The 26196-nt window shown below is 41.6% G+C and overlaps 1 protein-coding gene across 2 annotated transcripts in view; it reads left to right on the top strand.

The window, feature by feature from the left end:
• cplx4a (complexin 4a) overlaps positions 1-26196 on the top strand; it is a 50414-nt gene that overhangs the window by 5278 nt on the left and 18940 nt on the right. Inside the window, exon 1 of one of the 2 annotated variants that reach the window (XM_063042050.1) lies at positions 23295-23407. The exons of the other annotated variant lie outside the window; for it this stretch is intronic. Within the exon in view, the coding sequence (XP_062898120.1) occupies positions 23334-23407 (74 nt within the window). The 5' untranslated portion in view covers positions 23295-23333. Of the gene's footprint in view, positions 1-23294; positions 23408-26196 lie in introns of those variants that run through there. 2 annotated transcript variants of the gene reach the window in all.

Raw genomic sequence — 26196 nt, 5'->3', positions numbered from 1 at the left:
GTATACTGTACTATGCTAAAGTCTTAGGCATCCTAGATTTTTTATGTACTTTCAGATGTTATGGCCTCCACAGAGCCCTGATCTCAACATCATTGAGGCTATCTGGGATTATCTGGAGACTGAAACAAGCGAGATAGCCAAAGTCTGCAGAAGAACTGTGGCAAGTTATCCAAGATGCTTGGAACAACCTACTAGTCAATTTTCTTACAAAACTGCAGGACAGTATAGCTAAGAGAATTGAAGTAGTTTTAAAGGCAAAGGATGGTTACACCAAATATTGATTTAATTTAATTTTTTACTGTTTAATGCACTTTATAATGCATTTTTTGATATTCAGAAACATTTCATTTCATTATTTTTGAAAGCATCTTTGCCTTAAAGAATTTTTTTCCCACATGATTAAGACTTTTGCACAGTACTGTAGATAGGATTAACGCAAGCAAACTTTCCCCACCAAACTTGAGTGAGGCTAGAGCCAGATGTCACAGGTTAAGGGTGAAAGGTGAAATGTTTAAGGGGAACATGAGGAGGAACTTCTTCACTCAGAGGGTTGTGAGAGTGTGGAATGAGTTTCCAGCAAAAGTCCTAGAGTGATAGTCATAGAAAAGTACAGCACAGAAACTGGTCCTGTTTCTGGACCTGTATTCCAAGATCCCTTACAGCACTCCTCAGTGCCCTATCGTTCACTGTGTAAGATCTACCCTGGTCAGTCCAGCCGAAGTACAACACCTTGCACTTGTCTACATTAAATTACATCTGACATCTTTCTGCCCGTTTTTCCAGCTGTAAACTCTGATAGGCTCCCTCACTGTCCACTGCACCCACAATCTTGGTGTCATCTGCATATCTCCTGTTAACCATATTATCATCCAGATCATTGATACAGATGACAAATAATAACGGACCTAGCACTGATCCTTGCTGTACTCCATTAGTCATAGATCTCCCGTCAGAAAGGCAACCCTTTACTACCACTCTCTGGCTTCTCCCACAAAGCCGATGTCTAATCCAATTTGCTACCTCATCTTGAATGCTGAGTCACTGAACCTTTTTGATTAACCTTCCATGCGGGACCTTGTCAAATTCCTTTCTAAAGTCCATATAGGCAACATCCACTGCCTTGCCTTCATCAACTTTCCTAGTCAGTCAGTCAGTCAGTGGGTGCCGTCCCGAATCCAGGGTTGGCGGCTATGCACCTCCATCTTCTTCGATCTTGCGGCAGCACCGAGTACAGCCTCTCCTCCTGTTTGTTCTCGCTGGCCACCTTGGCACTGCCCACCACCACCCCCGCCGAACTCGAGCCCGAGGCCGTGTCGGCCTCCAGCCGCGGCCGCTTCTTCAAGCTCGGCCCTTCCTCGGGCGGTGGCCTTGGGCAGGTCCAGGCACACGGTGCAGCGCCCAAGTTCATCATATCTCTTCTAACTAGGTGCATAGCATATGATTTGTAGATATGTGGTGAGGCTTTAATCTCTTCCACAGAAGATGGCCGCTGGCTCACAAGGAGCTCATCCACCCCTTGTCAGGTCTTGTTATTTTCGGTCCTGCTGGGTGTCCTCATACACTCCTCACCAGACTAAGTCCGGTGAGGGAGCCGGCCCAAGTTGCCGACCACTCAACCACGGCCCCCAGCCGAGTGCCGGGCACCCCCCCCCAACTTTCCTAGTAACTTCCTCAAAAAACTCTGTAAGATTGGTTAGACATGACCAACCTCACATGAAGCCATGTTGTAAATCCCTAATCAGTCCATGTCTATCCAAATGCTCATATATCCGGTTCCTTAGAATGCCTTCCAGTAACTTTCCCACTACTGATGTCAGGCTCACCAGTCTATAATTTCCTGGTTTATTTTTAGAGCCTTTCTTAAACAGCAGAACAACATTAGCTATCCTCCCATCCTCCAGTACTTTGCCTGTTGCTAAGGATGACTTAGATATCTCTGCTAGGGCCTCTGCATTTTCTGTCCTTGTCTCCCAGAGGGTCTGAGGGAACACCTTGTCAGGCCCTGGGGATTTATCCACCCTAATTTGCCTCAGCGCAGCAAATCCCCCCTCCTCTGTAATCTTTAGAGAGTTCATGAAGTCAATGCTGCTTTGCCTCACTCCTATAGACTTTGTCTGTCTCCTGAGCAAAAAAAAATCTATTTCAGAACTCCCCCATCTCTTTTGGCTCTTTGCATGGATTACCATTCTGATCTTCTGCAGCTTCTTTCGATCCTATGCAATAGCGCCCCCACCCCACCCCCATACCGCATGGTGATACAGCCAGTTTGAATGCTCTCTAAGATACATCTGTAAAAAGTTGTGTGTGTCTTTGGTGACATACTAAATAAAGAAGGATTTGAAAAAGCCAAATTATGCCCAGCAAACTTCCATAATCCGTGGTGAAAATTACTAATCAAAACATTGAGAAAAACTACCCTTCACTTCTTCTAGACCATTCCTTCAAATGTGTTATATCGGTCTTCTCCAAGGATGGCCACCTTCTCGTAGTGGAGAGGCTTGTGAGTTCCTGAGGTCCTGGGAGTGATTCCGTCTGGATTTTAGCCATCTAATGCTTAGCTCCTGAGAGGGTCACCCAAGGTGCAAAGGTCAAGAGGTAGGTTCCAGACAAAGAGCGATCCAGCCAGGATATCAACAGTGGAGCTGTTGGAAGATGATGACGCATCAGAACGGCAGTGAAGGTGAAGGAAGGCTGCAGTGGTGAAGGGTCCCCGGTCATCTTCCGCTCCACACCACTGGACCCTGACCCCGATTTCTCAATGACCCTATGGAGGCTGCCCATCAATCTGCCTCCCCACATTAAACAATGTCACTCACAGGCATTCTCCATCGAGGAAATCCATCCTCTTATATGTACACAAGAGGACACATTCAAAGCCTTATTGGAAAGCTTATGTCTCTAAAAATGAAGAACTTCCTTAGTGTTTAGATATCTGCTTATACCTCTGGTTCAATATGATTTCAATCCCCAAACTGTAGGCAACATTTTGTTTTATTTATTGATTTTTTTAAAATGGAAAATGACTTCTCTTGAAATTGCTGTAGCAATGTGGCATAATGTTATTCAATTCCTGAATGGTTTGATCAGACTAAGTAAATTTGAATTATGTGTTCCTTTGGCCTTAAACAGCAATCCCTTCTGTTAAAGCTTTTTGAGAAATTAATCTTTCTAAAAAAGATGCATTAAAATCAGCCTTTTATTTTTTTAGAAGAATCTAGTAGCTGATTTCAGACGGTATTTTGCATTTTGAGGAAATGGTCTGTAATCTGTACTCACTGTGAGAATTATGTTCAGGAACTCAACGTCCAGATTGCAACAGTGAACTCAACGACACAATCACATAGATGTACAGTCACACAGACAAAATGTCTTGGATTCGATTTATGCATAGACAATAAATAATGAGTTCAATAGATTAATAATGAAGATGGCCTCAGAATAAAAATGGAAGGGTTAATGTATGAGGAGTGTTTCATAGCTCTGGGCCAATACTCTGTAGTTTTAAAGAGTAGGGGGGGAGGATCTCATTGTACCCTACTGCATTTTGAAAGCTGAGATCAGGTGTTCTCAACCTGAGTTCCATGGACTCCTTGTGTCACAGATGCCTGTACAGGGCAAGTCATCGGGCATATTTAAAGCAAAAGCTGATGTGTACTTAATTAGTAAGGGCATCAAAGTTACGGGGAAAGGCTGAGAGTGTGGTTAAGAGGGAAAATAAATAAGCCAATGTTGATTAGCAGAGCAGACTCGATGGGCCAAATGGGATGATCTGCTCCTATGCCTCATGGTCTAAATTAATTGGAAATAATCAAAAACAGCAGCTTTTATTGTTGAGTTTTGTTGGTCATTATGAGCTTTGTAACTTATAGTTCATTACATCATATGAATGTATGTTGGATCCTGATGCTTTTGTGATCCAGAGGTTCTCTGGATGTCAAGTGCCTTAAGACCTCTCTTTGTACAGTAACTGAATCCTGGACTTCTTGACAGAAAGGCCACAGTTAGTCCATGTTTACAGAAACATCTCTAGCTCCATCGTCAGACATCCAACCCTGCAAAAACTCATTTCAGGAAGGTAGCACCATCAATTTGCCGGAGACTCCCGGAACTTCCGGGAGAGGTGGGATGTCTGCAATAGAGTAGCTCCTTAGCAGCTGGCCAGCTAGTTTAAATAACGTTAGCTATGCTAATGAACGAATGACACCTGTTAAACTCACCTCAACATGTTTTTTTCAGTCTTAACCCACCATGGGCAATAGAAAAGTCACTGTTGCAAACAGTGCAGTGAGCAACACTGTCATTATTTTGACCCCTCTTAGGCAGGGGTACACTTTAGTGTAGTCTGGGGTGACGTACATTTTATATTTTTTTTTTGGCACGCTCTGCCATGGCACTCTCTCTCTCTCGCTTGCTCTCAAAAAATCGGTTTCAGGGATATTGTATATAATTTGCAGGCATCAGGGTGTCACTATCAATATGCGGGAGACTCCCAGAACTACCGGGAGAGGTGGGATGTCTGTATCACACTGAGCACCGGTGCACCCTAGGGCTGTGTGCTCAGCTTTCTGCTGTCCTCACTGTTGACGTATCACTGTACTACGAGATCCAGTTCAAACCGAATCATCAGGTTTGAATGTGACCCAACAATGGTTGGCCTCATCAACAATGACAACGAGATGGTGTAGAGAGGAGGGAGAGCAGCTGGTAGAATGGTGCAAGAACAACAGCTTGAGTCTTAACATCTACAAGACCGAGGAGGTGATGTTGGACTTTAGGACAGTGCAGACTGACCACTCCTCATTGCACAGAGAGGAGAGAGTTAAGAGCACAGAAGGCAAAGAGTGGTTGTAGATAAGTCATATTCTGCATGGAGGTCGGTGACCAGTGGTGTGCCTCAGGGATCCGTTCTGGGATCCCTACACCTTGTGATTTTTATAAATGACCTGGATGAGTAAGTGGAGGGATGGGTTAGTAAATTTGCTGATGACACAAAGGTTGGAGGTGTTGTGGATTGTGTGGAGGGCTGTCAGAGGTTACAGCGGGACATCGATAGGATGCAAATCTGGGCTCAGAAGTGGCAGATGGAGTTTAACCCAGATAAGTGGGAGGTGATTCATTTTGGTAGGTCAAATATGATGGCAGAATATAACATTAATGGTAAGACTCTTGGCAGTGTGGAGGATCAGAGGGATCTTGGGGTCCCAAGTACATAGGACACTCAAAGCTGCCATGCAGGTCGACTCTGTGGTTAAGAAGGCATACGGTGCATTGGCCTTCATCTATCATGGGATTGAGTTTAAGAGCCTAGAGGTAATGTTGCAGTTATATAGAACTCTGGTCAGACCCCACTTGGAGTACTGTGCTCAATTCTGTTTGCCTCACTACTGGAAGGACATGGAAACCATAGAAAGGGTGCAGAGGAGATTTACAAGGATTTTTCCAGGACTGGGGAGCATGCCTTATGAGAATAGTTTGAGTGAACTTGACCTTTTCTCCTTGGAGCGACGGAGGATGAGAGGTAACCTGATAGAGGTATACAAGATGATGAGAGGCATTGATCGTGTGGAAAGTCGGAGGCTTTTTCCCAGGGCTGAAATGGCTAGCATGAGAGGGCATAGTTTTAAGTAGGTACGGAGGAGATGTCAGGGGTAAGTTTTTTTACGCAGAGAGTGGTGAGTGTGTGGAATAGGATACCGGCGGTGGTGGTGGAGGCGGAAACGATAGGGTCTATTAAGAGGCTCCTGGATGGTTACATGGAGCTTAGAAAAATTGAGGGCTATGGGTAAAGCTTAGGTAGTTCCAAGGTAGGAACATGTTCAACACAGCTTTGTGGGCCGAAGGGCCTGTATTGTGCTGTATGTTTTCTATGTTTTTATGTTTCGAAGTTAGCACTAAGTTCCTAGGAGTGCACATAATGGACAACCTCAACACCACCTCTTTGGCCAAAAAAGCACAGCAGTGTCTGCACTTCCGGAGCAGACTGAAGCGAGTGAGGCTTCTCCCCCGCCCCACCATTTTAACCAATTTTTACAGGAGCCCCATCGAGAGTCCGGACCAGCTGTACCACCATCTGGTACTAGAATTGTGAGGCATCAGGTCACATGTCCCTACAATGGATTACAGGACTGCCGAGAGGATCATTGGGGTCTCTCTTCCACCCATTAGGATAAAGAATGAGATTAACTTTATTTGTCACAAATACATTGTTTGCATCAAATCAAATCAGCAAGGATTGATCTGAGGGCAGCCAGCAAGAATTTCCATGCTTTCAGAGCCAACATAGCTCCTTCAAGTTTTAGATGGAAGGGCTGGATTTCTTTCCAGAAATGCTGCCTGACCCATTGAATGTTTCCAGCACTTTCAGTCTTTATTTCAGATCTCCAGCATCTGTTTTTTTTTGTATTTTCGTATAAACTCTATCTTTTAAGAAATATCAATCAAGCAAGCCCAAGGCATAGCTGTGTGAAAAGGAAATGTGACAGTGGCCAGGAAAGCAATAAAATTACTATTTTATTAGAAACCAGAGGGATCCTGAAATTCAGGTAATCTGCATATTTTCGCAATGATCAGACATGTTGTACACATGCCAAATTCTCATATAGCCAAACAGATCCTTTGTTACCAGTTCACCCACACTCATGGTGGTCAGAGGTATGTATAGAAAGCATATTTCAGGAAAAACCATAAGACCATAAGACATAGGAGCAGCATTAGGCCATTCCACCTATTGTGTCTTCTCCGCTATTTCATCATGGGTGAATTATTATCCCACTCAACCCCATTCTCCTGCCTTCTCTCTGTAACCTTTGATCCCCTTACTAATGAAGAACCTATCGATCTCTGCTTTAAATGTACCCAATGACTTGGCCTCCACAGCTGCCTGTGGCAAAAAATTCCTCCTCATCTCCGTTCTAAAGGGACATCCTTCTCTTCTGAGGCTGTCCCCTCTGATTCTAGACACTCCCACTACTGGAAACATCCTCCTCATATCCACTCTATCTAGGCCTTTCAATATTCAATAAGTTTCAGTGAGATTCCCTTTCATTCTTCTAAGCTACAGTGAGTACAGGCCCAGGGCCATCAAATGCTCATCATACATGAACCTTTTCATTCCTGGTATCATTCTCATGAAGCTCCTCTGGACCCTCTCCACATACAGGCATCACAAGAGGAGAGCCACAAGCCATTAATCAGCCTCAGTGGTGTCGCATTCTCCATCTACCAATAGCCTGGGTTGAAGAGAAAGGCTTTGCCCTTGAAGTTGATAAGGGAGAGCAAGATACCAAAGAGAAAGCTGTCCCTCCTAGCTGGCGGCTGACCAGCAAGGAAAAGTTCATATGTTCTGTGGAAGGCTTTCTGAATGATTGGTATTGGAATTGGAATTGCTTTATTATTGTCACATGTACAAAGATAGAGTGAAGTTTGTCTGGCATACTGTTCATACAGATCAAATCATTGCACAGTACATTGAGCTAGAATAAGGTAAACAATAACAATGCAGATTAAAGCGTAAACGCTACCGAAAGAGTGCAGAGGAGGTAGAGGATGAAGTCCAAGGTCATAATGAGGTAGATTGTGAATGTCCATCTTACCGTATGAGGTCCAATCAAGGGTCTGATAACAATGGGATAGAACCTGTCCTTCAGCCTGAGATGCGTGCTTTTGGCACCCTTCTGCCCGATGGGAGAGGGGAGAAGAGAGAATGGCCAGGGTGGGTGTCCTTAAGTAAAGATACAAGAGTGAACTTGTGGTAAAAATCAACTTTGAATGAAGAAGTCACTTGCAAAAATGATTTTGAATGGTTCTTTTCAAGGACCTTCAGATATCATGACTGATATCTGCACATAATCCTAGCAATATATCATGACAACAATAAAAACACCTTTCTGTGTGCAATTCAAAGTTCTAAGTGCATATATGCTACCATATACAAACCTTTTCTTGTGGGCATACTCACCAGATCTATGGGGATGAGTGAGTCCTGGGCTGGACGTCTTGCCCACTTAAGGAGGGTGAAACATCTCCCATAGACTCTCCTTTCCAGGTGTAGTGATGGCTGCAGGACCTCTGTTTGGCTGGCCATGCAGGTCACTTACATATGGCCCCTCCTACACTTCTGTGCCCATATCAACGCCTTCACATGGTGACCCTGTTCTTACTGAGTTTGCTATGTTATGGCGCGACCAAGTGTCCAGCGATATAACTGGGTGGACAGGCTGGGCTCATCAGCCTCAGCTGGCAGCCAGCCGAGGAGAAGGAAAACTCCGATATTCAACCTACAACCCTGAGGTCACAGCCGCTGTCGCAGCCCACTGTGCCATTGTGGAATATCCCCTGGCCTAGAGAGTGGAATCAGTCCATCTGCACTGACCCTCACTACAAACCTACGCAGCGCAGGTAGGAAGAAAAGTCCTACAGCAATGGAGAAGTGGTGAAATGCCAGGTGTTAGATGGCACTGGAAGTGGCAGTCTCAACTCTGTGTGTATTCGGCTTGGACACATGGGTCATCTGACTGTCGACCTGAGGCAATAACAACATAAGGCAGCCCTCTGAGTGGCCAAGCAGCCCACATCAGGGGTAGCACTGCTTACTCCGGACGGAGGCGGACCTAGAAAAAGTGGTCCAGAGGAAGCTTGCTTCACCACAACCTGGTTGGCTCTCTGTGGCAGACGGGTAACTCACCCAAGTGGTAAGAAAAAAGAAGATAAATTAAAGTAGTGAACACAACTCAAAATGGCATGCTGGAATGTATGCACAACGCAGGACTCCACAGAAGGTATCCGATCCCAAAGGCGCTCAGCGCTCGTGGCACAAGAACTAGTTCGGCTGGACATTGACATTGTTGTTATAAGCAAACTATGATTTGCAGGTCAAGGATCTTTGGTAGACCACGGCGTAGGCTACACTCCCTTCTGGTCAGGTAGAAGCAGCAACGAGAACAAACTCTTGGGGGTGGGCTTCACGATCAAAAACACCATCATCAATAAGCTTCAAAGCCTACCGGTCGGGTGCTCAGATCGACTTATGTCCCTGTGGCTCCCATTGCAAAACAACCAATTTGTCACCCTTGTAAGCACACTGCAGGCAGACCCTGCTGTCAAAGAGGCCTTCTATGGGGAGCTGAAGTCCCTCCTGTTGGAAACAAATAAGGCAGACAAGAACATCGTCCTTGGCGAATTCAATGCCAGAAGGGGTAGAGATGTCAAGGTATGGCCGGGAGTCTTATGTCATCATGGTGTCGGAAACCGCAGCGACAATGGGAGAATGCTCCTGGAGCTCTGCACAGAATTAGGCCAGGTTATAACAAATACACTGTTTCAACAGAAAGCCAGTTCAAGATGACCTGGAGACACCCCCGATCCAAACACTAGCACCTCCTGGTGAACCAAAAAGATGTGTCAGATGTTCAACACACCTGGGTCATGCTGAGCACAGTCTGTTATATGGATCACAGACTGGTCAGGACCACAGTCAGACTGGTTATCAAGCCAGCAATAAGGAAGAGAGATCAGGGTTGAAGAGACGCCGGGTGGATGCACTCTTTGGCCTCCGAGATGTATTCCAGATCAAGCTAAGGGAGAAACTGGACAGGAAAGGCTCCCCAAGTGCAGACTTCGACACCAGAAAGAAATGGGAGCACCTGAAGACGGCCATCCAAGATTCGGCTGTCGAGGTAGTTGGGTACTCCTCAAGAGGAAACAAGGACTGGTTTGATGAAAACAATGTTGAATTCTGCTCCAGAAGAAATGCTCCTCCCATCAAGTGGTGCTGTCTAGACCTGATGACCAAGCAGCCAAGGTAGAATACAGAGCCTTCACGAATCGTTGCACATAGTGCATGGTCCGACTTGTCAGATTCAAGCCCCCCTTCACTCATCCGACGGCTCCAGCCTACCAACAGACAGGAAGCCATCAAGAGGCGATAGGCAGAGAACTACGAGAGCCTTTTCGGGAACAATAATTACGTAAAAGAGGCATCCATTGAAATGATCCCCCAGCATGAGGTCAGGCTTCAGCTTGAGGGCCTGCCAACTCTGGACGAGGTCAAAGCCACTACCTCCAAGCTGAAATGCCATAAAGCCCCAGGCATTGATGGGATCCCAGCAGAAGCCTACTAAATGGTGGAGATATTCTCCAGAGCGAACTCACAAACCTGTTTCCACTCTTTTGGGGGAAAGACTCAGTCCCAAATGACCTAGGGGATGCTGTACTTGTCTCCTTGTACGAGAACAATGGGGAGAAGCTGTATTGCTCAAACTAGAGGCATTACCCTGCTGTCCACTACCAGGAAGATCCTCACCAGAATTCTCTCGGACAGAATTATCCCTACCATTGCCAAAGAGAGTCAGTGAGGATTCAGAGTGAACAGATGCACATCCGACAGGATCTTCGTCCTGTGCCAGATACAGGAGAAATGTCACGAACAGAATGTGGGACTGTATGCAGTATTCATTGACCTAACCAAGGCCTTTGATACGGCCAGTCACAATGGCCTCTGGAAGATTCTGTCGAAGCTCAGCTGTTCCCTGAAAATCCTCATCAACTTGCAGCAGCTCCATGAAGGCCAAAGCGGTCAGGTTAAGCACAACGGTGACCTGTCTGACCCATTCCCTATCAGTATTGGCGTAAAAAAAGGCTGTGTTCTGGCATCAATGCTCTTTGCCATCTTTTTCAGCATGATACTACAGGAAGCGAATGAGGCCACCTTGGAGAGCATCTACATTCAGTTCCGCACTGACAGAAATATCTTCAACCTCCACCACCTTCTCGCCCGAACAAAAACCATGCAAGAGCCCATTCTTGAGCTACTATATGCGAACGTCTGTGCTTCTGTCACACACACAGAGGCTGCAGTCACTTTGTTTGCCAAGGCTGCAAGGGCTTGTCGAGTTAACGATCAGTCTGAAGAAAACAATGATCCTCCACCAGAAGCCCCCTCATGGTGTTCACAAACAAACCTCAGATCACCATTGACGACCTCCCTCTCACCATGTTGAGTAGTTCACCTACCTGGGCAGTGTCATCTCCAATCACACTACGATAGTAAGGGATGTAGACAATCGACTCGTAGAACCAGCAGTGCCTTCGGATGCCTCCAGAAACACATGTGGAAAAACCACTGGCTGCATCTGTCCACAAAAATCTAGGTGTACTGGGCTGTTGTCGTCACAGAACTGCTATAAGGCTTCAAAGCCTGGGTCTTGTACCACAAGCAAATCCTGTTGTTCAAGCACTTCCGTCAGCACTGCCTCCACTCCATCATGGGTATCAGCTGGCAGGATCTTGTCTCCAACGATGAGGTCCTGGAGAAGGCTCAGCTTCCAAGCATTGAAGCCACTTTGCTGCTCCAGCAGCTCTGCTGGTCAGGCCACGTGTCTCGCATGGACATCTCCAGGTTACCGAAAGCCATGCTCTATGAAGAACTCTCTCAGGGCAAGAGGGATCGTGGTGCCCTGCAGAAGAGGTATAAAGACCAACTTAAGCAGCAGCTCTCTCAGGCAAATATCGAGGTCCATGAGTGGCAGCCACTGGCTTGTGACAGAGACTGCTGGAGAACGCTGATCCACAGAGCAGCCAAGGATTTTGAGGAATCCAGAAGAGTGACTGGTGTAGAGAAAAGGAGACACAGGAAGGATCCTACTACCCAGTGCCTGCATCCCAGCTGTTCCCGTGTCCCTACTGCACTAGACATTGCAGATCCAGAATTGGCCTCTACAGTCACCAACGACCGTGCCGTCGCTCCTGAGGACTCCTCTTCCCTCCTGATCTTCGCAAAGAAAGAACAGCCATCTGCACTCAACAAATCTATAGAATAATAAGGCATCCGTTAGTCTTGAGAGACCTTGGATCTGTGCCTGGAAGGTCTTCACTCGCCAGGGCGCAGGCCTGGGCAAGATTGTATGGAAGACCAGCAGTTGCCCATGCAGCAAGTCTCCCCTCTCCATGACACCAATGTTGTCCAAGGGAAGGGCATTAGGACCCATACAGCTTAGCACCAGTGTCATTGCAGAGCACTGTGTGATTAAGTGCCTTGCTCAAGGACACAACACGTTGCCTCGGCTGGGGCTCGAACTCACAACCTTCAGATCGCTAGTCAAACGCCTTAACCACTTGGCCACGTGCCCACACATAGAATAATAACTATAACAGAATCAATGAAAGACTGCCCAACTAGGGTGTTCAATCAGAGTGCAGGAGACAACAAACTGTGCAAATAATAATAAATAAATAAACAATAAATATGGAGAACATGAGATGGAGGATCCTAGAAAATGAGTCCATTGATTGTGGGAACAGTTCAATGATGGGGCAAGTGAAGTTGAGTGAAGTTATCCTCTCTGGATCAAGAGCCTGATAGTTGCGGGGTAATAATTGTTCCTGAACCTAGTGGTGTGAGTCCTGAGGCTTCTGTAGCTTCGCGGGATCGAGAAGCGAACATGTCCTTTTTAGTTTGTTCAGATTCAGAATTGGGTTTAATATCACCATCATATATTGTGAAATTTGTTAACTTTATGGCAGCAGTACAATGAAATACATGCATAAATAAAAATAGAAAAATTGAATTACAGTAAGTATATATATGTCTAATAAATAGTTAAGATAAGTAGTGCAAAAAAAAAGAAATTTTAAAAATGTATTGAGGTAGTGTTCATGGGTTCAATGTCCATTTAGGAATCAGATGGCAGAGGGGAAGAATCACTGAGTTTGTTCCTTTAGGCTTCCGTAACTCCTTCCCAATGTTAACAATGAGAAGAAGGCATGCCCTGGGTGGTGGGGGTCCTTAGTGATGGACACCACCTTCCTAAGACACCAGTTCCTTGGGGATGTCTTGGATGCTATGGAGGCTACTGCCCATGATGGAGCTGACTAATTTTACAAGTTTCTGCAACTTATTTCGATCTTGTACAGTAGCGCGCCACCCTTCCCCCCCCCCCATACCAGATGGTGATGCAACCAGTCAGAGTGGTCTCCAAGGTACATTTGTAGAAGATTGTGAGTGTTTTAGTTGACAAGCCAAATCTCCTCTAACTCCAAATGAAATATAGCCACAGTCTTGCGAGGATCACCTTTTGTTAAAACATACAGTAAAAAAGTCTGGGGCACATGTAAAAAAAATTCATAGAGCGAAATGAAATCAAAAATTTCTAAATATCAAAAAAAATTATAAAGAGCAGTAAACGGTAAAAAACTAAATCGAATCAATATTTGGTGTGACCACATTTTGCCTTTAAAACTGCATCAATTCTCCTTGGTACACTGTCGTGCAGTTTTATAAGAAAATCAGCTGGTAGATTGTTTCAAGCATCTTGGAGAAGTTATCACAATTCTTCTGCAGGCTTTGGCTATCTCGCTTGTTTCTGTCTCTCCAGGTGATCCTAGACAACTTTGATGATGCTGAGATCATAGCTCTGTCAAGGCAATAACATTTGAAACCATATAAAAATCTAGTGTGCCTAAGGCTTTTACAAAGTACTGTACAGTCACAGCAAATATACTGTAGATACAATAGTACAAACGATCACAAAAATATAACATTAGCACAAGTCCCTGAGTGGCATGGCCTGAAGCCTGATGTTGCATGGCATATTGTCCTGGAGCCACTTTTCTGCAAGAACAAGCACACAGCAGTTCCTCATCTCCCACAGCCAGAGGTGAAAGCAACCCAGCTTGTTTTCCAGCAGCAAACACTAGAGGGCAGCACTGATGGGAGGAGCCAGCTCTCAACCCAGTACAGATCCCAACGTGCCTGCCATTCTCTCCCAAACTGCTCCAGCCCCTCAACATGCAGTTTGACAGGATTATGCAGCAACAAGTCTCAAATGGTCTGGTTTTATTTATTTATATAGAGATTCCGTGTGGAACAGACCACTCACTAGCCTAATCACAGGACAATTTACAATGGCCAATTAACCGCTATGCTACTGTGAGGTTCTTACCCCATGACAGAGATTCCATCTTCACTTGGAGATTTTAACAGAAAAAGGCCATAGTCATGTCACGGTTACCGCGACGCTATTACAGCTCAGGGCGTCAGAGTTCAGAGTTCAATCCCAGTATCCTTTGTAAAGAGTTTGTATATCCTCCCCATGGAACATATGGGTTTTCTCTGGGTGCTCCGGTTTCCTCCCACAGTCCAAAGACATACTGGTCAAGTAGGTTAATTGATCAATGTAAATTGTCCAGTGATTGGGCTGGGGTTAAATCGGGAGGCAGGAAGGATTGCTGGGTGATGCAGCTCAAAGGGCCAGAGGAGCCTAATCTGCACTGTATCTCGAAATTAACAAAATATATAAATCTTTGCTGGCCCTCGAGTCGTTTGCAGAACGACCAAATTATAAATGGAAAAGAATATGCTCAGGAAGCAGATTGTTTTGAGGTAAAATAAGTTAACTGTGATTTATTTAAGAAGTGAAAGAAAGCCTGAAGTTATAATGGTAGTGAAATTACAACTTCCAAAGCAGAAAATTGATTAACTGTGGCATTATGAATTGGAGTTAAAATTAGTAGCCAGCAGGATTGCTTGCAGTTTAAATACAGATTCCAATTAATATTTTAGGAAATCAAAGACTGACATGGACTAGGCTAAGCTAAGCAGAAACAAAATAACTTTAAGCAGTTTACAAAAAGGATTAGTGATCTATTAAGGGAAAAGGAAATGGGATTTATAAACTATTTTATCAGGACTCTGCAAAACAAGGTAAATAAAGAGAAAAATGGCAATTGTTTTGACCCAAAACTGCTATAAACAAATCTACTAATTATTTTTTCAGTTTGTCGAATACAAGTTAGTGATACAAGTTGCATACTCTCAGACACAGCGGAATTAACATTCCAAACCTCAATGATATAATATGAGCAACATAACCACATTCCGCCAGGGTTACTATGAAATCTTATCCGCTTTAAGTGGCTCCCCCACTGTTTATTTAGAGAATCCCATAGAAATAGATATTAAGCTCTTCCACCGATTATGCTTTCAGCCTCTTTTCGCTCATAGCTGGAAAAATAAGACATAAGAGATAGACCATAAGACATAGGAGCAGAATTAGGCCATTCGGCCCATTGAGTATGCTCACCATTCTGTCATGGCTGATTGATTATGCCCCTCAACCCCATTCTCATGTCTTCTCCCCATTACCTTTCACACCCTGATTAATCCAGAACCTATCAACCTCTGCTCTAAATGTACCCTATGACTTGGCCTAAGAACCTGTGACAATTAATTCCACAGATTCACCACTCTCTAGCTAAAGAAATTCTTCTCATCTCTCTTCTAAAGGGTGTCCTTCTATTCTGAGGCTATGACCTCTGGTCCCAGATTCTCCCACTACAGGAAGCACCCTCTTCGCACCCACTCATTCTAGATAACAGTAAGGATAAAATCAAAATTCATCAGGTTCCAATGAAGGCTCCTGGTCCAAAGCAATGACTCTTTATTCCTCTCCATAGATATTGCCTGAACTGCTGAGCTCCCCCAGCATTTTGTACATGTTATATTATCTCTGCCTCTCATAGTTTTATATGCTTCTATCAGGCCACCACTCAGCTAATATCTCTAATCTAGGCATCACCTTGCTGAATTCCTCAGCAGCTCTCAAAAGCCTCCACATCTTTCTTGTTATGTAATGACCAGAATGTTATACTCCAAATATGGTCTAGTCAAAGTTTAATATAATTGCAATATAACTTCCCAAATGTTATGCTCAGCACCCTAACCATTGAAAATAAGTATGCCATAACTCTTCATCAATACAATACTTTGGATACTACAAACAACTTGGACTGAACTTACAACTTTTCTAAATGATAATTTTTGGATTATAACTTTTTTTCTGGAAGTATGTTTGCTCAGAAAATCTCTTTACAGTTTTGCTCTGATTGAAAAGACTAGCTTTGTTTATTACACATATATATCGAAACATACAGTGAAATGCATCGTTTCGGTTGAAACAAACCAGTAATGATTGTGTTGGGTGGGCCACCAGTGTTGCCACACTACTTGTGCCCAAAACCTACCAGTTCTAACTGTAAGAATGTAGGAGGAAACAAGAGCACCCAGAGGAGTGCATGCAGTCACAGGGAGAGTGTACGAACTCCTTACTGACAGCTGCAGGAATTGAACACTGATCTTACGGCTGGGACTGTAAAGCATAATGCTAAGCGCTATGCTTTCTTTCTTTTTCAATCTTTTTATTAATTTCATAGAATGAAAACATAACATAGCAATATTACAAATAGTAGGAGATACATTGTTACAGTTAAAATAAATAATTGTAAAACCAAATAGTGTAAATTGACAAAACTCCCAATCGTGTAGAATAGGAATGAATAATACAAAGCAAAAAAAAACTGAAAAAAACATGAAAAAAAAAAGAAAAAAAAAACCCTATCCCAAAAAAGACTAAACAGGATTTGTCAACTAAACAAAAGACTTGGGCAGTACTAACAACTTAAAAATGGGAAAGAAGAAAACCTTAGTGTCGATGACTCCGCTCCTCTCAACCAGCAGTACAGAGAGATAAAACAAGTTTGGAAATGGTCAACTTACATCAAATGAAAATGCTGAATGAATGGCCTCCAAGTTTTTTCAAATTTATTGGAAGGGTCATAAACCGCACTTCTAATTTTTTCCAAATTCAAATGCAGTTGTACAAGGCCTTGGTGAGACCACACCTGGAGTATTGTGTGCAGTTTTGGTCCCCTAATCTGAGGACAGACATTTGTGCCATAGAGGGAGTACAAAGAAGGTTCACCAGATTGATTCCTGGGATGGCAGGACTTTCATATGATGAAAGACTAGATCGACTAGGCTTATACTCATTGGAATTTAGAAGATTGAGGGGGGATCTTATTGAAACGTATAAAATTCTAAAGGGATTGGACAGGCTAGATGCAGGAAGATTGTTCCCGATGTTGGGGAAGTCCAGAACGAGGGGTCACAGTTTAAGGATAGAGGAGAAGCCTTTTAGGACCGAGATGAGGAAAAACTTCTTCACACAGAGAGTGGTGAATCTGTGGAATTCTCCGCCACAGGAAACAGTTGAGGCCAGTTCATTGGCTATATTTAAGAGGGAGTTAGATAAGGCCCTTGTGGCTAAAGGGATCAGGGGGTACGGAGAGAAGGCAGGTACAGGGTTCTAAATTGGATGATCAGCCATGATCATACTGAGTGGCGGTGCAGGCTCGAAGGGCCGAATGGCCTACTCCTGCACCTATTTTCTATGTTCCTATGTTTCTAACCGTCAAACTCCTGAACCAGTGTGGATAACTTCACTCACCTCAGCACTGAACGGACTCCACACCTATCAACTCATTTTCAAGGATTCTACAGCTCACGTTCTCAATATTATTTATTGACTTTTTAAAATGTACTATTTGCATGATTTGCCCTCTTTTGCACGTTTCATGTTTGTCAGTCTCTGTTACGTATGGTTCCTCCTAAATTCCATTGTATTTCTTTTATTCCCGGTCCCCATAGAATCTACTGTATTTCTTTAGCTCCCGGTAAGCGCCTGCAAGAACTCTCAAGGTAGCATATGGTGACATATACATACTTTGATATTAAATTTACTTTGAATTTTGGACAGAAAGAAGTATCTACAAAATTAAAAAATAGTTGAGTCCTTTAAAAGCCATGAGATTATTCCAGAACTAATATATTTATCTGTGTTGCTTCATTTCTTTGGCTTCAGCCTTCAGACATTGAGTCCAGGTAAATTCGCTGTCATTAAGTGACTATTTTGAGCCATGCTCATAACAGATTGGTCCCTTTCATTTATACTCTGTCAAGTGGCACTTTCCTTTGTTGCCAGATGAAAATTGATTCATATTGAGTTCTTAACCAAATGAAATACTGAATTGCTCCTTTGAGCAACAAGAAATAACCTTGAATTTGGAAGCTTTTAGCATTAATGCTGAATTGCAAATGTTCATTTCTATCAATGGAATCATTGCCTCGGACCATTTCTTTCTTTCTTTTTCCAATATTTTTATTAAATTCCATGTGCACAAATACAGAATCAAAAGGATACTTATTATAAATCAAAATAAGGTAGCACAAAATGCACTATATATAAATCACACTGATACAATCACAGTATCCCATGTTCATGATCAATCAAGTAAAATAAATTGAATTTTGAAATACAATAATATGGTTAATTATATTAAAAAATCTACACCCACTACCAAGACAAAGCTGGTTGGTAAAAAAAGAACAAAATAAAAGAAAGAGTACTTTATCATATAGTGTTTTATAATAATAGCGCAGATCTATATTTTAATAACAATAACAATTCAAGGATTTTCAAAATAGTTCAGAAAGGGTCCCCATAACGTTTGAAAATCCTGATTAGAATCAGAAATCGAACAACGAATCTTCTCTAAATTCAAACATGACATAACCATTGAGCATGTGTGTGTGTGGGGGGGCAACCTCCTTCCATTTAAGCAAGATCGCCCTCCGAGCCGTAAGCGAAATAAAAGCCAGTACCTGCAAATGAGAAGGCTCCAAAATTATAGCTCTTTCCTCAACAATACCAAATAAGGCAGTCAAAGTATTGGGCTTAAAATTAACTTTAAAAAATACAGAAAAAGTTTGGAATATATCTTTCCAATATTTTTCAAGGCTCCAACATGACCAAAACATATGAATTAATGAAGCCTCTCCATTATTACATCTGACACAATAAGGAGATATATCTGCAAAAAAATGAGAGAGCTTGTCTTTAGACATATGAGCCCTCTGTACCACTTTAAATTGCAGGAGGGAATGACGAGCACATAATGATGAAGAAATAACCATTTTGAAAATAGCCCTCCAGGTCTCATCAGATAATGAAATCTGTAAATCCTTCTCTCAATCTTTTTAAATTTTGTCTAAAGGAGCCATTCTCAGTCCCAACAACAGACCATAAATATAAGATATTGAGCCATTATCAAAAGGTTTCAAATTAAAAATTACATCTATTATGTTCTTATCCGGGCTGGTAGGAAATATATATAGTTTAGATCTTAAAAAATCTCTAATCTGTAGGTATCGAAAAAAGTGGGTATTTGATAAATTATATTTCACTGACAGCTGCTCAAACAGATCCTGAAATTGTTTAATGCCTAATATATCCCATTCTCTAAAAAACAGATCAGTCATAGATGGTTTAAAAAAAATTTAAAAATAGGACTAGAAAGAGAAAATCTCAATAAACCAAAATTTTTTCCAAACTATAGCCAGATCCTCAAAGTGTGTTTAACCACCAAACTGTCAGTTAATTTATTTAAAGACAAAGGAAGAGAGGATCCGAGAAGAGAAATAATAGAAAATTTCCTAACAGAGTTGGCTTCCAAAAAGACCCATATTGGACAATCCTCACGATTAATATAATATAACCAGAACGTAAGATTTCGTATGTTAATTGCCCAATAATATAACCTAAAATTGGGTAGAGCAAGGCCTCCATTCTTTTTAATTTTTTGAAGGTGGGCTTTATTTAATCAGGGTTTACTGTTCTTCCGTATATAGGAAAAAAGAATCAAATCTAAAGAATCAAAAAAAGACTTAGGAATAAAAACAGGTATCGCTTGAAAAAGGTATATAAATTTAGGTAAAATATTTATTTTAATAGAATTAATTCGACCAATCAATGATAAAGAGAGAGGTCACCAATTGGAAAGTGCCTTTTTCACATTCTTCATTAAGGTTAGAAAATTTTCTTTGACTGGATCTTTATAACTCTTAGTGATTGTTACACCCAAGTATGTAAATTGTTTTCTTACAATTTTAAAAGGAAGGTTAATATCAGTTGGTATTAAATTATTTAAAGGAAACAATTCACGCTTATGTAAATTCAATTTATATCCTGAAAATGGACTAAAATTAGTCAGTAAAAGAAACAGAGGGTAAAGAAGTTGTAACATTAGATATAAAAAGCAATAGGTCATCAGCATAAAGCGAAACTTCATGAATATTACCTTTCCTTAAGATACCGGTGATATCTTTAGACTCTCGAAAGGCAATTGCTAAAGGTTCTAATACCAAGTCAAAAAGCAAAGGGCCCAATGGACAATCTTGTCTGTTTCCATGTTGGAGTTTAATTGGTTTAGAATTCTGAAAATTAGTAAGGACCCGAGCGGAGGGAGATAAGTAAAGTAATTTAATCCAAAGAATAAAATTGGGCCCAAAACTAAGTTTTTTTAAGGTTTTAAATAGGTAATTCCATTCAACTCGGTCAAAAGCCTTCTCTGCATCCAGAGAAATCACACATTCCGATATTTCCTCGGATGGCAAATGCATAACATTTAACAATCGCCTTATATTAAAATGGGAATATCAATTTTTAATAAATCCTGTCTGATCATCAGATATTATAGAAGGTATAATATTCTCGAGTCTATGGGCCAAAAATTTAGATAGGATCTTAGCATCAGCATTGAGTAAAGAGATAGGTCTAAATGAAGAGCATTCAGTGGGATTCTTATTCTTTTTAAGAATAAGCGAAATGGAAGGTTAATAAAAAGGCTGTGGCAAGCTACCCACCTTGAAGGAATCAGTAAGGGTAGAACATAAATAAGGTATAAGCAATGAAGAAAAAGCCTTATAAAATTCTCCAGAGAATCCGTCAGGTCCTGGAGATTTCCCAGAATGCAATGAAAGACTAACCTCAGTGATTTTCTCCTGAGAAATAGGTTGATCCAACTGCTTTCGATTATCAACCGAAAATCCAGGAATATTTAATTGTTCATTGCAGTATTATCTTTAACAAAATCAGAACTATACAGTTTAGAATAAAATTCTCTAAAAGTATCATTTATTTCAAAATGGACAGTTGTCAAAATACCATTTTGTGAATTTCTTTATTTGCCGTTTAGCTATGAAGTTCTTCAATTGATTAGCCAATAGTTTACTAGTTTTTTTCCATGTATATAGAATTGGCTTCTGTCTTTTAAAATTTGGCATTCAATTGGATACGTTATAAAAAGATCATATTTAGTTTTAATTTCAATACGTCTTTTGTATAGTTCAGGGTCTGGTGCCAAAGTATATTTCTGGTCTAATTGTTTTAATTGATTAGCTAAGTCAGTTCTCTCTTTATTAGCTTTTTTCTTAATATGTGCAGTATAGGAGATAATTTGCCCTCTAATATATGCCTTAAAAGTGTCCTAAATGATAAGACTAGAAGTCTCTTCCAATGCATTTTCTTCAAAAAGAAGAGCAATTTGATTCTCCAGAAATTTTAGAAAGTCCTTATCAGATAACAAAGTTAAATTAAAACGCCAGGATCTGTTCATATGAGTGAAACCAAGAAGATTTAAAGATAGAAATACAGGAGAAAGGTCAGATACAGCTATTTCTTTATATTCAATGGATTGAACTAATGGAACCATTTGACTATCAATAAAAAAAATCAATCCTTGTATAGGAATGATGGACATGAGAGAAGAATAAATACACCCTTTCTGTCGGGTGAAAAAAACGCCAGGCATCAACAATATCACATTTCATTAGAAAGGATTTATTAGGTGTGGCTGATTTAGGAGAAGAATGATCTAATACTGGGTCTATACAACAATTAAAATCTCCTCCCATCACTAAAGAATAAAGACTCAAATCTGGCAGGAATGAAAAGAAACGCTCAAAAAATCTTGGGTCATCCACATTACACATTAGCAAATACGATTAATTTATTATCTAGTTTCCCTGACACTATGACAAATTGCCCATAAGGGTCAGGGACAGCTTTATGTTAAACAAAAGAAATTGTATTGTCTTTAAAAATAGAATCCCCTTGTGATTTTGCTCTGAATGAAGAATGAAATTGTAAACCCCTCCACCGATTAAAAAGGCGTGCATCATCACAACTACGTATATGTGTTTCTTGTAGAAAAATAATGGGGGCCCTTAACTTTTTAATATATACAAAAATCTTATTCCGTTTCACAGGATGATTTAACCCTTTCACATTAAAACTATGTAAATTAATATTTCGATCCATTTTAAATTGGTCGGTCATGGCTATCCCTCGAGGGCGAGGATAATGGTCTTCGTTCTCAAGAAGTGGCCCACAGAATGAAGGCACCTGTGCATGGATTTGTTTAACGTGTACTTGATGTTGCACTCCAAGAACCACACGATACTTCACAAATCAATCAACTGACTCCAATGGCATTGAAACGACGACGATTGGAGCTGATGGATTTGTTGCAGCCTTCAGCTGCCTTCACAGCCATTGGATTCGAAGTAACTCTGTCCGCCTGTTCCACCGTTGAGGTCTTGGTTGGGTTGTTCTTTGTCAGGGACCTCACCCTCGACCTTACCGCCATGGGTGACCCTACCAGAAGAATAGCTCCAGACGGCATTTTTCTCAGGATCGCAGGACCACACAAGCTTCTCCACCACGACAAGGTGACAATCCATGAAGAAGAATATTTTAAATACTAATTAACAGAAGAGTTAAAAGATCTGACCATAAATTATTAGAACCAGAGAACGAACCATAAAATAAGGTACTCAAACAGAAAATTTGGAAGATAGCCCAACCCAGCTTCCAGAGAAAAAAAATTCCACTCCTCTCCCCCGCCCAAAGCCAAAAAGCTGGTCAAAGGACAGTCAGCATGCTAACCCCTAAACAAAACCCTCCCAAAGAAATCCTGCTGGCAAAACTCCACATTCAAGGTTATTATGTTCCTACCAAGAGAAAACAGACAAAATAAACTTAGATCAGAAATCCAAAACAGAAAAGGATTCATTTTAACAATTTCAAAAAAAATATATATAGAAAAACCTCAAAAAAAGAGTAAAGCAATAAAAATTATCAAAGAAAATATCAAAAAGCAAGATATATAAACAGTCAAAACGCAAGTTTATTAAAACCTTATCCTTTCCAACATTAAAAAGATAATTGCTCTTGTTAGAGATATAACGCAATTAATCTCCTGTTTTCAAAAACTTCTGTGCGTGTTCAACCGAACCCAACCATTTCTGCACACTATTCTTCTGAACAATTCTAAGATGTGCGGGGAAGCAAAGGGAGGGCTTAAATCCTTTGTTTTAAAGCAGCGACATAACCTCTTTATACTTGGCACGTTCAGCCATAGCTTCCAATGTATAATCTTCCACAAATCTGATCATCTTCCCATTGTAATCGATCATTCCTACTCGACGGGTATGACGGAATAAAAGCTCCTTAGTATGAAATTCATGAAAACATAAAATAACCGACCTAGATCACTCCCCTGACTTTGGTTTCGGGGCCAGTGACTGGTGGGCGTGGTCCAACTTAGGCACAGACGGCAATAAATCAGGGAATAGCTGCTTCAGAAAGCTTGCAAAGAACTCCATGGGGTGGGCACCCTCAATCGATTCTTCAAGACCCAGAATACGTAGATTGTTCCTTCTGCTTCTGCTTTCCAGGTTGGTAATCTTCTTTGTTAATTTTTCATTAGATAATGATAATTTTTTGCAGAGCTTACTCATCTTCTAAGTCCGCTTCCAGTATCGACAAAGTTTCTTTATTCTCCTTAATTCGGTTATCATGTTCAATTAGAGTTTGTTGAATAGTGTCCAACTTGACGTTAAGATGAAATTCCTCAGAAAGTTCTGTTCTTTGCTTTTTAAGGAAATCTCCAATTGATTCCAAAGTGGTTGGAGAATCATCTTCTTTTTTCTTTTCCGGAGGCTTTAGTCTTTTTCAAAGACATAGTAGAGCAATATTGAGATTTATAATAAGGTTTCAAAAAACAGGTAGGAAACAAAAAGGATAGATAAGGTAGAAGCAAGTTCAAAACGATGTGACCCCATTGGCTGGCAGCAGGGCTCTGACTTCATTTCAAAGGAAGGATTGCATTTCATATATTCTTCTCTTGGGGTTTCTGCACATTTTATGGACTGTGTTTCACTGTGCGGCTGCCATTTTTTGGGCTGTTACTCTGCAAGTCTCTCCATTCTTTCTAGTTGGAATGTTTAGTATTTGTGCTGGCAGAGTCTGATTTCAGTTCAGTCCAGTTAAGTTCAAAGAATGTCTTTCATATACATTAAGTGGCTGTGTTACTAGCTTCCTTCTGTACCTAGCGAGGTGGACACTGAGTGTATGCTCCTGATCATCTGCTCTGGTAGCCCATCCACTTCAAGGTTCGATGTGTTTTGCATTCAGTGATGCTCTTCCATACACCACTGTTCTAATACATAGTTATTTGAGCGAGAGGAGAGAGAGCAGTGCACCGGTGAAAAATGATATCGTATCTGTTAAATAGGGGCCGTGGACAATTCTGATTTGATGGAGGATGGACGTGAAAGCACAGAGGAACATCTGGAGAAATTTCTGAAATGCTCGTTCACTGCTGTCGTTACTGCGTGGTCGGGAATCTTTCGGAGGGTAGGCCTCAAAATCCCCGGCCTTGCCTGCTTTTGGCGACCGAGAAGGAGGTCGAATCGTTCAGACAGAGATGGTGCTCAGTACTCGGTGTCGGAGAGCTGATCAGAGCTCAAAGTTTTCGGATGACTCAGGGTCGGACTGTGATCAGCACGGCAGGGAGAGTTTTTCTTCCTTCTCCCGTCTGCGTGAGATGTGGGACATTTGAGAGACTTTGAACTTTTACTGTGCTCATGGACTTCTTCATCAAGTTATGGTATTGTTGCACTGTTGTAACTATATGTTATAATTATGTGGTTTTGTCAGTTTTTTCAGTCTTGGTCTGTCCTGTGTTTTGTGATATCACACCGGAGGAAATATTGTATCATTTCTTAATGCATGCATTACTAAATAACAATAAAAGAGGACTACGTGTCTTCATAATCTAATATTGTTTTCCTGTAGCTTGAATGAATCCAAAACCGGCATATGTTGTGAAATTTGTTAACTTAGCAGCAGCAGTACAATGCAATACATGATAATATAGAAATAAGTAAATGAATTACAAAAGGAGGTGTAAGGCGCTCCTTCTGTCCTATAGCCTACAGGTCACCCTTGGGCAAGGTGTCGTACCTGTTTATGTGAAGCCATGCTTTGCAGGTGGTGGATGGTTTTACAAGCAGATTCTACAATTGGAATTTATGCTTGTAAAACTAAAAATGCTGGGCAGATGAATCTGCTGATCAATGGCCAGGGTTGCCCGTCCAGTATGGACACTGCAGCTGAAGAAGGCTACGGGAAACCACTTCAGTATTCCTCCCTTGTACAATCATGAACTCAAATCAACTACGGTCTCAGCTCAAAGATGTGAATGGAGCCTTCACCGAAGAAGCCTCATCCAGTAGAGGATCTCATCCGCCACAGGCCAACCTCGACCGTTATCCAGCGACTGTCGGCAGATTAAAAGCAAAGAAGATCAGACTAGCAACCTGGAACGTAAGAACCCTTAACCAACCTGGTAAGCTAGACAACATCAAACAGGAAATGGAAAGATTAAAAATCAACATCTTGGAAATGTGCGAGATAAGGTGGAAAGGAGCTGGTAAAACAAGCTCAGAGGGATATACCATCATTTACTCAGGAGGAGAAATACATGAAAAGGTGTTGGAATTATTTTAGATGAAGAACATGAAAAATCAATAAAAGGCTATTGGACACTATCAGATTGAATATTGCTTGTGAAACTACATGCAAAACCTTTTGACATTAACATCGTTCAAGTTTATGCCCCAACAGTAGAGAGCAGAAAGCATTGATCAATTTTATGACGAACTAGAAACAGCATTAAGACAATGTAAAAGCTCAGAAAATACCATTATTCAAGGTGACTTCAACGCAAAAGTAGGCAAGACCAGGGACGAGGACAATATTGGGCATTACGGCATAGGTGAGAGAAATGAGAGAGGTAAACGACTAGCTACATGTGTCACAGAAAAAGATTACATAGTCGGTAATACCGTCTTCAAGCAACATCCGAGAAAACTATGGACATGGAAGAGCCCAAGGGATAACACCTAAGAACAGATTAATTATGTGCTTATAAGGAGAAGGTATAGAAATGCTCTGAAATCAGGCAAAACATATCCATGTGCAGACTGCTACAGTGATCACGTACCAATAATCAGCGTGATGTACCTGAGACTCAGAAAGCTTAAAAGACCAAGAGTAGAACCAAAGCTGAATTTGGGACTTTTGAGAAAAAACAGTGACATCAAAAATGAATTCCAAATAGCAGTGAAGAACAAATTCGAGGCTCTGCAAAACATCACTATTCTAAAACCGCAATGGGAAA

The sequence above is a fragment of the Mobula hypostoma genome, chromosome 3 (assembly GCF_963921235.1).
Source record: "Mobula hypostoma chromosome 3, sMobHyp1.1, whole genome shotgun sequence".
Lineage (NCBI taxonomy): Eukaryota > Metazoa > Chordata > Chondrichthyes > Myliobatiformes > Myliobatidae > Mobula > Mobula hypostoma.
The sequence above is the reverse complement of the archived record's forward strand: the minus strand, read 5'-3'. Positions and strand labels throughout refer to the sequence as shown.